The 14,425-nt window shown below is 50.2% G+C and overlaps 1 protein-coding gene across 3 annotated transcripts in view; it reads right to left on the bottom strand.

Moving 5' to 3' along the window:
- The window catches only part of ACCSL (1-aminocyclopropane-1-carboxylate synthase homolog (inactive) like), an 80,206-nt gene continuing 65,781 nt past the window's right edge, over positions 1 to 14,425 (bottom strand). For all 3 annotated transcript variants that reach the window (XM_032360045.1, XM_032360046.1, XM_032360047.1), the window contains exons 2-15: positions 9,721 to 10,277; positions 8,406 to 8,465; positions 7,882 to 7,952; positions 7,429 to 7,498; positions 7,113 to 7,179; positions 5,885 to 5,982; positions 5,547 to 5,624; positions 5,016 to 5,116; positions 3,869 to 3,958; positions 3,062 to 3,107; positions 2,827 to 2,968; positions 1,396 to 1,538; positions 1,155 to 1,308; positions 1 to 381 (exon numbers count right to left, since the gene is read on the bottom strand). In XM_032360045.1, coding sequence (XP_032215936.1) covers positions 299 to 381; positions 1,155 to 1,308; positions 1,396 to 1,538; positions 2,827 to 2,968; positions 3,062 to 3,107; positions 3,869 to 3,958; positions 5,016 to 5,116; positions 5,547 to 5,624; positions 5,885 to 5,982; positions 7,113 to 7,179; positions 7,429 to 7,498; positions 7,882 to 7,952; positions 8,406 to 8,465; positions 9,721 to 10,242 — 1,725 coding nt within the window. In that variant the 5' untranslated portion in view covers positions 10,243 to 10,277 and the 3' untranslated portion in view covers positions 1 to 298. The remainder of the gene's footprint in view (positions 382 to 1,154; positions 1,309 to 1,395; positions 1,539 to 2,826; positions 2,969 to 3,061; positions 3,108 to 3,868; positions 3,959 to 5,015; positions 5,117 to 5,546; positions 5,625 to 5,884; positions 5,983 to 7,112; positions 7,180 to 7,428; positions 7,499 to 7,881; positions 7,953 to 8,405; positions 8,466 to 9,720; positions 10,278 to 14,425) is intronic.

The raw sequence follows: 14,425 nt of genomic DNA, 5'->3' as shown, positions 1-14,425 counted from the left end.
TACAAAAATAAAACCACCAAAATCAGGACCCAGCAAGGCCCCACCCCAATCCCCATAAAAACATTTCACATACACCTGTGATGGCTAGCAAAGATGAAAAAGATGCAAAGATTCCAAAGCAGCAGATGCTCAGCTGGAGAAGGTTGATGACGGGGTCAGAGGAGCCCGTTCCTGGAGGAGCCCATGGGTGGCTCAGTCACAGCACCAGGTGCAAACCCCTGCTTCTGGCCCGGTGGCCGCCGTCAGGGGGTCCCTGAGCAGGTGCCTGGCTGCAGCCTCTGGGCGGGAGGCCGATCGCTTACTCTCTCTGTGTGCTCTCCAGCTGCTTCACTCTCAGACGCTGCTTCTGCTCCTCCAGCACCTGGTAGAACCGGTGCATGGCTGGAGGGTCCAAACAGGGACAGAGACACAAAAATTTAGTGAGTTTGCAGGTGGGTCCCAGACATCCCCAGATCCTGGCAGACCACTGCAGAGTGCCTTCCTCAGGGATGTTGAAGTTCAGCCTCCCTTCTTGGGGATGGATTTCCGGCTCCAGCCGCTCTCATTAAGCTGCACTACCCCAGCATCTGCCTGCCGGACACCTGCAGCTCTACATCAAATCCAGGAACCTGGCTCATGCCCTTGACCTCATCGGGTTTTCTATCTGCCTCTCTTTGCTCAGTCCATTCTCCAAAAGGTATTTCGGTGACATAAATGTTCTCTCGTTAATGGTTCTGTTCCCAGAGATAGAACAGTATCCAGTATGTGGCAAGATGCAACAGAAAATTGGCAAAATGAAGGTCGGAGTCTCCATAACCTTCAGAGGAGAATCTGAACTTCACAGGAGAACATACAGGGAACCCCCAAGGTCCTCTACTGGTCTATCTCCCCATACACCACTAGTCCCACAAGGGCAGTATACCACTTCTTTGTGGGTAGTCCCAATGCCCCACTCCAGGCAGGCACAGAACAGACACCCAAAGGGTGCGGTGTTCGAGTGCCTCTCGGTTCCTGTTTGCAAAGGAGCTCAAAGACATGAAAGTAGATGCTACAGCCAGGCTGGCGCTACAGACTGCTAAAGGCCCCAAAAGAGGGAAAATCCAGGAATTGGGCAATAGAGGAGCTGATGGAGCATCTTTGAAGGATGCCACGATCTTGAGGTTGGGACCACTCACCTTGTTTTAGCCGGAGGGGCTTATCCGCAAAGACAATGCGGAACCAGCCAGGCTCCTTACATGTGTAGGTCTTGCCGCGGGACAACATCAGCTTGTTGTCCAGAAAGCGGTGATGCAGCAGCAGCTCTTCCTCAAAGGTGCATGGATCCAGGTACTAGGGAAGGCCGAAGGACAGAGCTGAGCTGAAGACGCACCAGGCAGCTCCGCCCCAGAATACCGGGGCCTCGTTCCCACAGCTCACCACTTGCAAGTTGATCCAGATGTAGAGGCCAGAGCCACGGTTGAGAAAAGGGATCCCCAGTGCCTTCAGCTTCTTAGTAATGTATCTGTGAGCTTTCTGCAGCCTGGAGCGGTAAGTGGGCAGGTACACTGTGTCAATCCATTCTGGACGGGTCGGGGAAGAGAGCTGTCAGGGCTCTGGTGGCGGAAATCTGCCAGCAGGAGCCTTATCAGATGCTCCTTCCTTGGGATTTCTATCCAAGCCAGACTCCGGGTTCTTTCTGGGCTGAGGATAGCCATACCCAGCACACCTTCTCAGTAGGTCAGTAGGAATGTTCCACTTGGCTTGACATCCCTGACACAGAATCAGAGTCCCCCAGAAGGGGGACAATGAAGAAAGTAGATGTTCTGTTGCCAACTGGGGAGATATTCGGAGGCTCACACAGTGGACTTGGAGAAACCTAGATATGCTGGGGGGGGGGGTTCTTTACCCAGTTGTTCTTAGCACTGGTAGCACATTAGAACCTCTTGGGGAGCTTTTAAAAGTCCCAATGCCCAGCTTATACCTGCAGATCAAAACCGGAATCTTTGGGGATAGAGCCCACGTATCAGCATTTAAGCTCCCCAGATAAGTCTCAGGTGCCCAAGGTGGAGAACTTGTGTCCAAGGGGCCAGGAACCTGGTTTCTGCCACATATCAAAGGGCCTGGCACCACGCATGGGGCCATCTGGTTGGACTTCTCTTAGCCACCCTGCCAAAGCTGAAAGCAAATTGCCTCTAAAACAGATTATCAAATTACATTAATTTGTATCATTATATCCCAGCTTTTAATTTAAACCCTCCAGCCTGGCATCTGCTCTGTTATAGGGAATTAAAGAAAGGGGGCCTTATCTAAGTTTGGGTGATGGCATTAAACAAATGAGGTGGGAGGGGGAGGTTTCCTCTGAAGCCAGGATTCACTTGTGATCCATGGAGGAAATTGAATCCAGGTGCCATAGGTCTAGCCACACCAGCTTGCCCAAATGGTAGCTCTCCTTTGGCCACCTTGGAAGATGAGGTCTTCAAGGAATTGTGGCATTTGGGGTCATCTTTGCCCAAAGCAAGCAGGGTATTGGGGAGGGAAAATTGACCTTTGCATTGGGTTTCTGTCTTTCAAGCCTTAGAGAACAATTTGCCTCTGCCCTTTCCAGGCAGAGCTCGAGCTCCCAGGCAGCCAAACACGAAAGCCCATCTGTGTTTTAGACCAGCAGCTCCGCCTTCCCCCTCTGCCCTAGTGCACAAGCCTAGCAGCATCCCGCCCGCTTTCAAACTTCCTGTCCTGCCACCATTAAGCCCAAGTCCGCGAACAGGTTCTTGGTGGACTAGAGGTATGTCAGCGGCCCAAGAAGACCCAGGAACTCCCCCATGGCCATGATGCCTAGCCATGATCCCAGCCCAGGATGGGACTCATTACCTTGGTCCTGAAGCAGCCGGCACAGCTTGTACTGAGCAATGCCGGAGATACCGTGGAGATAGCCAAAAGAGCTCACAGCAGAGGCCACCTCCTTGTTGTGCGTGTAAAGAACACCAAAGCGGAAGCCAGAGATGCCGAAATCCTAGAGGAAAAGAGGTAAGGGAAGGAGTGCCTGGTTTGCCCATCTCCTGGCCCCCTTTCCTTTTCTACCCAAAGACAGGAAGCTGGGGCTCACCTTACTGGTGCCCCAGATCACATGGGTCCTGTTGGGGTCAGGCAAACTGGAGAGGAGATGGTACAATCAAGGTTATGAACTACTGAAAGGATGAAGACTTGGGGTCAATGAGGGCAAGAGAGGAAAACGGATTTGAGGTCCTGCCTAGAAATAAGAGCCTCTGGGGCCCAAAGTTCAAGAAACAGTTGCCCCAGTTAACAGCCAGGGAGTCAGCAAAAGGTATCCTTGGGGAACTAGATGGAAGAGCTCCTGAGTGCCCACTGAATGAAGTCTGGCCCCCTTGGCCTGACTCATGACCTTCCTGCTGCTGGTCCAAAGCCACCTTCCTAGCAATGAGCTCTTCACACACGTGGGCCACCCACCATTTTTAAAATGTGTTCACCTATTTCTAACTGCCCCACTTTGGGTAAAACTGTACCTTCTGCCAGGCATGGCCTTGGCCTTGCTTTAGCTGCTGGGATCCTATCTTAAGGCCACACGCTACTCTTAAGAAAGTGTTCTATTTCTCTTCTTTCCCTATGCACTACTTATCAAGAAATTCGTACCCTGACCTTCTGTGGGGTTTTATGTAGACTTTTGACAGTGTGCTTTCTACCTTGCCTTCAAAGTTATCTCATGTACAAAACAGCATTGCAAAAAGATACTTAGGAGGAAAGAGGATGCTTTGGTCATTTCCATACTCCCGGTGGCACTTAGCTCCAGTTCCTAGCACACAGCCAATCAAGAATATGGCCCATGAACGCACCCTGCAAAAGCAGGAACTTCATGGCTCACATTCCCTACTCCAGAAGAGGCCAACAAACTCACCTTTCCATGCTCAGAACGCTGTGGAATGTGACAGATTCGTCAAACACAGACAGCATGTAAATCTCATCTATAATCACATGAAGGTTGTACCTGCAGGTTGGGCCAAAGAGGGAGAACATTATCTAGGTTCTCTCCCATCTCCAGTCCCTTTCTTTCATGGGCTTCTCTGGAGACAGTTCAGATGCTGCTCCCACAGCACATCCAACCCTTCCAAGGGACACTGTAACATATAAGGAGGGTACACCAGAAGGGGGGGTCTTCAGACCTGGCTTAGAGGTAAGAAGAAAGAGGACCCAAAGACAGTCAAGAGAACATCTAATCCTTCAGCCGTCAAGCAGAGACCAATGCAATGCGGAGGGCTCTGTGTCCCCAAGAGTTTTACATCTAGTATAATCAGGAGCTCCCACCTGGGGGCCGATTGGACAGTGGCCTTCAGCGGGCTAAGTGCTAGTACAAATCACCCTGATTCTTCTCCCAACAACCCTCCCAAGCAGAGCTGGTATCTCCACTGCACGGATGAAGAAACCATTTCTGTGACAAAGTGAGTTCCTCAATTAGCAGGTGCTCGAGCTTGGATCTGATCCTAGTTCTGTCAGATTCCAGCCCACACACTTCCAGGTTCTTCCTCTTGTCCTCATGCTGTGCCATGAATTGGTCTGGACTAGAGTTATGACATTTGCGTAAGTGTGATTCTTCTAGAAAATGGGAGATTAGCACCCCTAACAAATAGGGCTATTTTAGGACTCCAGAGAAAACCGATGGTAACATGTTCGTGAAAATGGGACACAAGGGTTCTCTGGGGACACGTCTTCACCCCACAAGGTCTGAGAGTCTGGCTTCCTCGGTGCTTCAGGCCAACTAGATGGGAAAGGGATGCTGGGAGAAAGTGGTTACATGACAAAAAGAGGAAAAGCAACAAACCAGATTACAATTGTTATGTGGGTGTCTGTACCGGGTGGGGGACAGGGAAACAAGGCAAAAAATGTTTGGTTGAAGCATGTGGATGCATTTTCTTTCACTTCAATTTCAGTGAGTATCATGCAGTAAGAATATTGGGATAGATTACATCTGGTTCCAGCTTCCTGGCCATGAGTGATAGGAACCCTGTTCAGGGACTTTGTCTAGTCCCAAGGACTGGAACCCCCACCTCTTGGCAAATCCCAGGCATTCTTCCAGTAAGTCTCGGGAGTAGACATCTCCGAGGGGATTCTGAGGGTTGATTAGTATGAGGCCTCTCACCTTTTTCCCCTAAAAAAAAAAACAAAACAAAACCAAAAAACCAACAAAACCAACAAAGCCCCCAAATAAACAAAACCCCCAAAAAACATCACTGAGGTGAACCCAACAGGTCCTTCACATCTACCTCAGGTTCAGCTGAAGGTCAAGTCAGGATACCTAGTTTTGGGCACCTCCCCGAGGCGTCTAGCTGGGATCTCAGCAGCTTAGGATCTGCAGCACGCAGCTCCCTTACTGCCCACACAGAGGGGGGCAAGGAGGAGCTCTGGGGGCGGCCCCCAGAGACAGGGCTCAGGGCTCCTAGGGGGACATGCCCCTGGGATACCCCCTCCTCCGAAGAAGGAGCCTACAACACCTCGGTGAGAACGTGGTCCTGGGTCTCAGTACTCAGCCCCTCTCAGGGGCAGCAGCACCCACCGCGAAGACATGGGTCCCTCCTTACTGCAAGTGTCGACTCGAGCAGAGCTCGCTCTAACTTGTCCACGGTGAGCTGGAATGGACAGGGGTTCGCATCCGTGCTCTGGAAGACAGACACTGCCTGAGCACTGCCTACCTGAATGCTTCCAAGCACTGGTCCCTCGCTCCTCTACACACCGCACAACCCCTCATTCTCAGGGCTGCCGTCCCTCATGCCCTCTTTGCCCTAATTTCTCCATTCTCCACTCCCCACCATCACTTATAGGGGAGGAGAGTGAGGTCCCCTACACCTTCCAAATGCCCTTGGAACATTCCATTGCCTGGTGGGGAGGGGCTGAGCAGGGGAAGGGGCCCCATTCTGACCTCGCTGTCCAGGTGGACAGGAATCAGCTCAATTTTCGAATACAGGCCGGAACTAAAGACGAAGCCGCCATAGAAGGGACTGGGGGTCAGAAAGGCCTCTGGAAGCGCAGGGAGACAATGCCGTCAGTCCGGGGGCTCTTGGTGGGAAACTGCCAGCCACCCCCCTCCCCAGACCAGAATCAACACTACAGACAGAGGTTAGTTTGGCAATCTCCCCTACATGGGAGTTAATTTTTGGCCTCTAGCTCTATACAGGTTACATTTTTTTTTTTAAAGATTTTTTATTTCTTCATGTAACAGAGAGAGATCACAAGTAGGCAGAGAAGCAGGCAGAGAGAGAGGAGGAAGCAGGCTCCCTGCTGTGCAGAGAGTCCGATGCGGGGCTAGATCCCAGGACCCCGAGATCATGACCTGAGCCGAAGGCAGAGGATTAACCCACTGAGCCACCCAGGCGCCCCAAGGTTACATTCTTATAAACATTATTCAGGGAACACTGGGGAAGGAGAGAGGAAGAATATTGCTAGGAATGGCTCGGAATCCAGGTTAAAAACCCAAACCAGCTAGTCATCCAGCAAATCTTCCCAGCTCCTGTCCAACCATGAGAGGCTGAGGTCCGTGCCCAGAGAGGGCGCTCATCTCTCTGCATGGCTTCGGCTACCTGCCCCTGAGTTCTTTCCTTCCCTTTCCTTTGGCCTCATGGAGGAGTTAACCAAGGACATACTCCTTTGAGCGAAACTGGCCATCAGGGTAACTTCCTTCTACAGATCCAGAGCTAAGATCAGAGGCTCTTGCTCTGGTGTTGTCAGGAGGGAGACTGGGAACACATCCCTCAGCCTTATTTGATCTAAAATGAATTTGCCCCTCTTTTTTTTTTTTTTTTTTTTGGCAAGGGAGATAGGAGTTAGGAAATCTAACTGGCCTAGGCTAGTTTACCAGGGCTCTCCGAACTGGAGTGGAGTCCAGAAGCCCAGCCAGTAATATATGGAGTTGGCTCCAATTCTCAGTCTTTCTGAGGCACACCTCCTTGAGGACTGTCCCATATTTTCCTTCCGTATTAAATGGGGACCCAAATCCATCCCTCCTATGGAAATAGTAGGAAGATGTTCGAATCGGGCTAGAAGTTCCAGCACATCTGGGGAAAGGCCTTTGAGTCAAGATATCCTTCTTTCCCTAAGGTCCAATGCCCATGAGTGCTATTTCCTGAGGGAAAGCAGAGTCCATGACTTACCTCCTGGATCACACAGAACCATGGCTAGTGTGGAGAATACGGAGGAGCAGCCATTTAGAACAACTACCTGAAGATGCACAGAAGGCAGAAGTCAAAAGCCAAACCCCATGTAAGAAGGTCTGACCCCTTCGTCTCCCTCCCCTTAGGAGGAACAGGCAACAGGAACCTCCTCTTACTCCAGGGGGTCTCCTCCAGGACCCACTGGCCTTGGCTCTGCCCTGGCCCTGAGGGTCTCTGCTGGTTCTAGAAAATGCAGGGAGTACCCCAAGAATATACCCTCTACCAGGGTGGCAGTGAGGCTGGGAAACGGACTCACATTTTCCGGATCGAGCTGAGCAGGTACCTTGCAATAGCAGGTCAGGAACCGGGCCACCTCCTCCCGCAGGCTGTGGGTAGACCCAGACAGACTTGGTGGTACCCAGACCCGGGGGCCTTGCCTTAGTCAACGTCTAGCCTACAGCTTTTTCCAAAGAGCAGGTCATCCAATCTCCTGTCACAGGGCTACTGACTGATGCTATCGACTCTCCAGGCGATGTAGACAATAGATGTGAGAGTTTGGACAAGAACTCAGGCCTTTTGAACTATAGGGCGGTGCTATTTCTACTACACCAGGCTCCCTCCTGAGGAGGTTTCACTCTAGACATTTTCTAGAAGTTGTTACCCAAAGAAATAGGGAGGTAGCCAACCAAGAATCTGGCGCCCTGGGTCCTTGCCTCCCTGACAACAGGTGTCTGGGGGCCACAAGACTGTGGATCTGGAAGTTACTTACAATGGATGCCCAGACCAATCAGGATACTGCAGCAGGACATCCTCGATGACATTCATATCACTCTGACTCAACTGTTGACAAATAGAGCATGAGGACAGCCAGGTCAGGGAAGACCAACAGGCCTCATCCTACCACTAAGATGCTTATGGGTATTTGCCCTACAACCTGGGGTCTTACAGAAGAGAATAGGGAGTCATGTCACATGCCCTTTCATGAATGGAGGCCCCAATCCTCTTGTCATAGGTTACACAAAGAGAATTCACTGAGGACTGTTGTTGGACGACCTCCCCAACCCTACACTTGGGTCAGAGCTCCCTTGGCAGCCTACCCCCCATAGACCCAGCCAGAGCACATCCCTAAACACAGTAAGCTAGGAGGTCAGATGTGTTATTCTATAAGCTTTTCCCCCCACTCCCTTCCTTACACTCTTAAGTCCCATTCATATATCTACCACATGCTAAGAAAGATTCTAGAGGGGACTGAACCCAACAGTGGGTCCCAGCACAGCCCAAGACTTGGCTTACCCTTTCAGTCATCAGATCAAGGCAGAGCTTATTCTCACTGAGGCCAAGGTTAATGAAGCCCTGGAGATGGAAGGAACTGATCAGTCCACTTGCCCTGCCCTATAGGGACCTCCTAGAACATTCTAGTAAGCACTCAACTTAGATTATTTCAAATGGAAATCTCACCGCCCCATGAGGCAGTTCACTCCATGTCTAACACCTCAAGCATGAGAAAACTTGTCACAGACTCAGAAATCGTACAGCTTGCAATTTCCCCCTTTAGAGCCACACAGTGCTTCTACACCAGAGAGCAGTCTCTGAGTTCCTATCACGTGCCAGACCCTAGACCAAGTGCCTCATGCAGTGCCCTTACTACTCACAACTCCCGAGGAAATGTTCTATTATGGTCCTCGCTTTAAAGAGAGTGAAGCTTAGAATGGTAGACTACCCCACTAGCCACAGGACATTGGTGGTGGACAGAACTCCATCTGCCTGACCCTAGGGCCTGTCTCATGCCCATCTCTGCTACTTCCACTTCCGTGTTGCTGGAGGAGATAAGGTTCTTCAGAGTCCAGTGGAGATGCTGGACTCAGCTGGTCCCCAGAGAAAGCAGATGGTCATTGACCATATCACTTAGCTAGAAACAGAAAAGAAGTAGGACTAGGGCTCTCCTCCATCATTTGGCTAAAAAGCTGCTGTGAACCTCTCCAGCTGGGAGCCTCTCATTGGCTCTCTAGCCTAACCTCCCCATCCTAACTCCTCACAGCTCTCATCACATCACTCACGTACCCTAATCTAGCCCATCCCTCCAAGCCCCTCCCGTGGTAAAACTTCCACACCTGTAGTTCCTCTTACTTGAAAGACCACCCCCCACCCCGGTCACCTCCATTGCATGACTGGCTGATTCAACTTTTAATACACCTCAGACCACCCAAGCGGGCCTCCCTTTACTTCTCTCAGGTTATTATTAATGTTCCTTTCCCCAGAGGCAGACTACATTCAGCACTAGACTCCCTTTGGCAAGGGCAGTTTGGCTGAGCGCAGTAACCGCAATGACCACAGTGACCACAGTGACCCCTAGTGGCCAAGAGCAAGGACTGAGGGAAAGCTTGCGGAGGAAGGGCGGGGAGGACCCAGGCAGGGCTCTTAACTTTCTGGGCACTGCCACCGTGCTTCTGCGCCCATTACCTGATCTCTAAGATGATAATAGCGTCTACTTCGTGGAGCTAGGGAGAGTGAGAGAGAGAGAGAGCCCAGGGTTCCATAAATTCTAGTGATCAGGGCCCTCGAGGAGATGTCCCCCCGCCCCTCTACCCCCCACCCCCGGCATCCTCACCAAGGTGTTCTCGTCCTCATGGTATTTATCTCCTTGGTACATCTTGTAGTCCCGGAAGCTGGCCTGGTAGGAGGCAGAGATGTCAATCCCACGGCGGGACAGGTGCTGGCTGACAAATGTCGCTTCAGGGTCATTCAGTTGGTAACCTGGCTGGGCAGGCTGCCTGGATGACTGGGCCCATTGCCATTGCCCGCCTCCAGCATCACCCTTCACATCCAGGGAAGGGCAGGACGGTTGGAGCCCCAGGCCATCCGTGGTCCCAGACTGTAGGAGGTTGACCAACTGGTACATTAGGTTGCCCAGGAGGGCTTCCTGCTCCCCGGGGGCCTGATAAGGCCTCTTATCCTCTGGCACCAGGTCCTGCTGCTGGTGCCTGGTGGCAAGTTGCCTCATATGCTTCTCGATGGCCTGCTTCAAGTGTAGCATCATCTCCATGGGCTGGGTGTGGACACCCTGGCTTCCGAGGCCCTGACTGCCCATCCGACCCCAGGGCAGATGGACGGCGTCTGATGGGTGACTCATGCTCTGGGTCTCAGCCTCAGCAGGCTGGCTGGAACCTGCGGAGAGAGGGAGAGACTGTGCAGTGCAGCAAAGGAGACGCTCTTCGACCCTCAGGTTCAGGCCTGATCTCAGGCTTCCCACCGCCTCCTCCGACTTCCACGCCTTGGGTACAGACCCCTGTCAGTGCAGGAAGAATTACCAACTCACTCAAGGGGCAATGTTTAAGTGTCCCTGAGCCCAGACACTGGAATACTGTACTCAAATGACATTAAAATGTGTTCTGAGAAAAGGCATCAGGGCCCACTTTGAGAAAAAGGGGAAACTCAACAGGTAGGCTTGGGAGTCTCCACCCTGTGCCTCAATTAGAGCAATTCCTGCTTTACTGGGTTCTAAGAAAAAGGGAGTTTGAAGACAGAAAGAGAGAGGGAAGGGGAAGGAGGAAGACAGAGAAGGAGGCACGGAGACAGAAAGGAAATAAAAAGCCTGAGTAAATTATTCTGCTAGACGAGATGTTAGTAGACTCTGCCCAAGGACCAGATCCAGCCACCTCTTCTTGCAAAGAAAGCTTTAATGGAAATACAGTCACATGTGCTTCTGTGTCACCTCTGGCTGCTTTTATACCACAACGGCAGAGTGGAATAGGTGGAGCACAAACCATATGGCTCACAACGTCTAAAATATTCATTCTCTGGCCCTGTATGGACAAAGTTTGCCATCCCTTACTCGAGAACAACAGCCCTTCTTTTTTTCTCTTTTTCCAAAGTTGGCCATACCAGATATTCAAAACTCGGCCTTTCCCTTCCTTCCTTGTGTCGCCTCCTTATAAATGCCTTCGACCTGCTCCCAGTGATGGCCACCTTAGACTATCATCCCTACAAACCACGGGCGTGCTATGTGGCCCTTGAACTTCAGACTTCACCAGACTCATCCGGAGGACTTCTAAAGGACAGGGATGGAGAGGCCTCATTGCCAGACTTTCGTTCTGTAGGTGTGGGCTGGGAATTTTCAGTTCTAACAAGTTCCTGAGACTCTACTTTGAGAACCTCTATCTATTCAAACCAAACTTTCCTCTGAAGAGAAGTCAAAATGATGGGGAGGACCTAAGAAACACCTTTTTAAAGTTTCAAAGAATCCATGTGCCCGGCTAGCTCAGTCGGTAGAGCATGAGACTCTTAAAGTTTCAAAGAATCCAAATACTGGACACTCTGCCCAATGTCTTCCAACCATGTCCCGTCAGCCCGTGAGAGCCCCAGAGCCACGAGCAACTTCCCCCAGAGGACAATACTGTTCCTCGTTCAGGATCTCCCCGGCTCAGCCTTCATCACGATACTGTTAGCACCGTGCCTGGCCCATATGTAAAAACGAATAGGAGAGGCCCAGCCACAGGGATGTTGCCAAGTCCATGAGGAGAGGAGCCATCACTAAGGACTTGGCGAGAGAAGATGGAACGATGACCAGGTGCAACCACGGACAAAGTCATGCCAAGTCTTGACTTAGGGCGCCAACCTCTCAGCAGTAGTCAGTGCTACGAAGAACTTCCCTCACCAGAATCAGGAACATGCATGCTGTTTAGAAAGAACTAGAACCAGCATAAACCCTCATGCCTAGACTCACCCTTTGTTCCACAAGCAAAAGCTCTGCTCTAGCCCAAACTTCCTCCTTTAAAAGTAGGAACGTCATGTGAATGGGGCTCTCCACCCTGCAGGTAAGCAGGTCACACTGTCCTTCCGGATAGAGACATCCCCCTGATGTAGGAGGGTTCAATTTATGATTCTTTTTTCCTTTACAACGTGCAAACATGATATGCATTCAGTAGAAACTGTACTTGGAATTTGGAATTTGAAGTTTTTCGTGGGCCAGGGATACGCGATACGACCCTCTCTCTCTCGTGATGCTGGACACCAGCTGTGAGCCGCAGGTCCCAGTCAGCCCCGCCACCACGAAGGTCAACAACCGTCTTGCAACTATCCTGGACCTAGACAACCCTTCCACTTCTCACCTTCAGTACAGTATTCAGTAAATTATAGGAGATATTCAACACTTTATTATATAATAGACTGTTAGAGGACTTTGCCCCGGTGTAGGTTAATATGAGTGTTCTAAGCATATTTAAGGTAGGTTGGGCTACACTGTGATGTTCAGTAGTTTAGGTGTGTTAATTAAATGCATTTTCAACTTGTAATGGGTTCATCATTACATAACCCCTCATAAGTCAAGAGAGATCTATACCTGGAAAGCACAGAGGGGGAGTTAAGGGTCAAGAAGGATTCCTGTGGCTTTGCCTTCCAAAAAGTGGTGCCTGTCATCTCTGCTGTCCCTGAGGAGTGCTGGTGGGAAGGGCCACAAAGGCAGACAAGATCTCTTTTCAATGGAAAAGAAGTTAGCAATGGGAGGAAAGCGCGGGGGGGGGGGGGGGGGGGGCTGCTTTCTTCCAGGTCCAGACTCTGACATATTGAGAGTCTTGATCTGTGTCATCTTAATAACAAAAATAAAAGATCTCACAGCTCTGTAGTGTCTACTAGACCAGCGCGCAGCCCCAGAATTTAAGCAATAATCCCAGTTCCGGCTGGATTAGGAGCTGTCTTGAACTTCTTGCCCTGGGAGTCCTTGATGTTACCAAAGTTCCACGATTCTGCCCCATCTACCCATCTCAGCTGGGGACTCTAGGACCAAAGAAAACAGCAATCAGGATGCTGCTTACGGAACAGGCTTATGGAACAACAAACAGGTGCCAAGGCAAGTACCTGAAAGAAGTGTATTTTCTTGGAAACATGTATTTTCTAGTAAGGAAGTGAGAATGTGGCAAGGCCAGGAGGAAACCTGGCAGTTAAGCCTCTACGAAGATTTGTCTTTTCTCTAGGAAAAATCTATTGTGAAAGATGTTGGCCCACAAAGGCAATAATGTCCCTAAATTGTCTGTTGTTTAGGTAAACCAACCCTTTCCTCAAGTCCTCTTGCACGTACCCTTGGTTTCAGTATTCCCCAGCTTCCAACCATCTACCTGTTAAGTCACACTCTGGGGAACCTTCTAGAACAGCTAGAAGCTGTGTCTCAGAACCAGCCCAGTGGATGGCAACAGCCCTCTGTAAAGGTTGACAGTAGAAGCTGAGAAGGGGTGAACGTGGGAAATGAGCTAGGAGCAAGCTGGTCTCTGGTTTGTTTGCAATGCTAGCAAATGGGTATACCCTTTCTGGCAGGAAACTTTTGCTGTCACTTTTCCTAGTACCCTACAAGCTTTTCCAGCTCTGTCTTGCCCTCCAACCTTCATTTACTTTGCCACATACCAGCCTCCCCTGCATCCCAGTCCTCTGACCTAATTCAGGTATGTCCTTCTTATTATGGTAAGTAGGATAAAAACTATAGAGTCTCCTTTACGTGCTGGGAAAGCAAGGTGTTGAGAAAATACAGCCACTCAACACAAGCCGCAAAACTAAAATCTCAGGTAAAAACAGCCTTGAAGATCCTAGGTTCTATTTTAGAGTTCCTACTCGGCTATTGTAGTATGTGGCAAGAATTACCTCCCCTGTCTGGGCATCAGTTTCTCAATATGTAAGATAAAAAGATGCCTCAATTCAAGGTGAGAAAACTGAAGCTTAACGATGACTCACTTCCACGGTCCCACAGGAGAGCCAGGATTTTAAACCTCAGACCTCCCACTTGAGCCCAGAAGTTCTGGGAATGAGAGTAAGCTGGCTGAAAACCAGTCCTAGCATGGACAGCTGCTGGGCTTCACGACACCATGCCCAGGAGATCTCAGTTTTTGGAGTTGGATTAACTTTATCCAACAAACTTGTCCTCCTGTATTGTTCGTGACTCCGATTCCCTGGGCAGAAGCTGGTAAATACTCTGGAAGTGGTTACCTTAGAGTTGCATTTCTCAGAGGATCACTTTTCAAATACAGTGTCCAGAACACAAAATCCAGACACACGAGCAAACAGCATGAGGTGAGCCCAGGGCAGACAACAGAAAGACTGACTGGACTCCAGTTAATAAGAGTAGACTGTAACATTATTGCTTTTCTCTGCAAGGAGATAAAAACCCAAGTCTGAAAATCAGCAGATTGGAAATTATTTTCTTCCAAATCTGTCCCTTTGGTCGTCAATTCTAGAGGTTAAAATGCAACGACCAAAAGTGAAAAGCCTCAACGTAAGGGTTTATCATCATACTAGATCTCGGTAAAGAGAAAATTCGTAAGCTGGAAGAA

The sequence above is a fragment of the Mustela erminea genome, chromosome 9, assembly GCF_009829155.1.
Source record: "Mustela erminea isolate mMusErm1 chromosome 9, mMusErm1.Pri, whole genome shotgun sequence".
NCBI classification, from domain to species: domain Eukaryota; kingdom Metazoa; phylum Chordata; class Mammalia; order Carnivora; family Mustelidae; genus Mustela; species Mustela erminea.
This window is presented reverse-complemented; position numbering and strand designations above follow the sequence as displayed.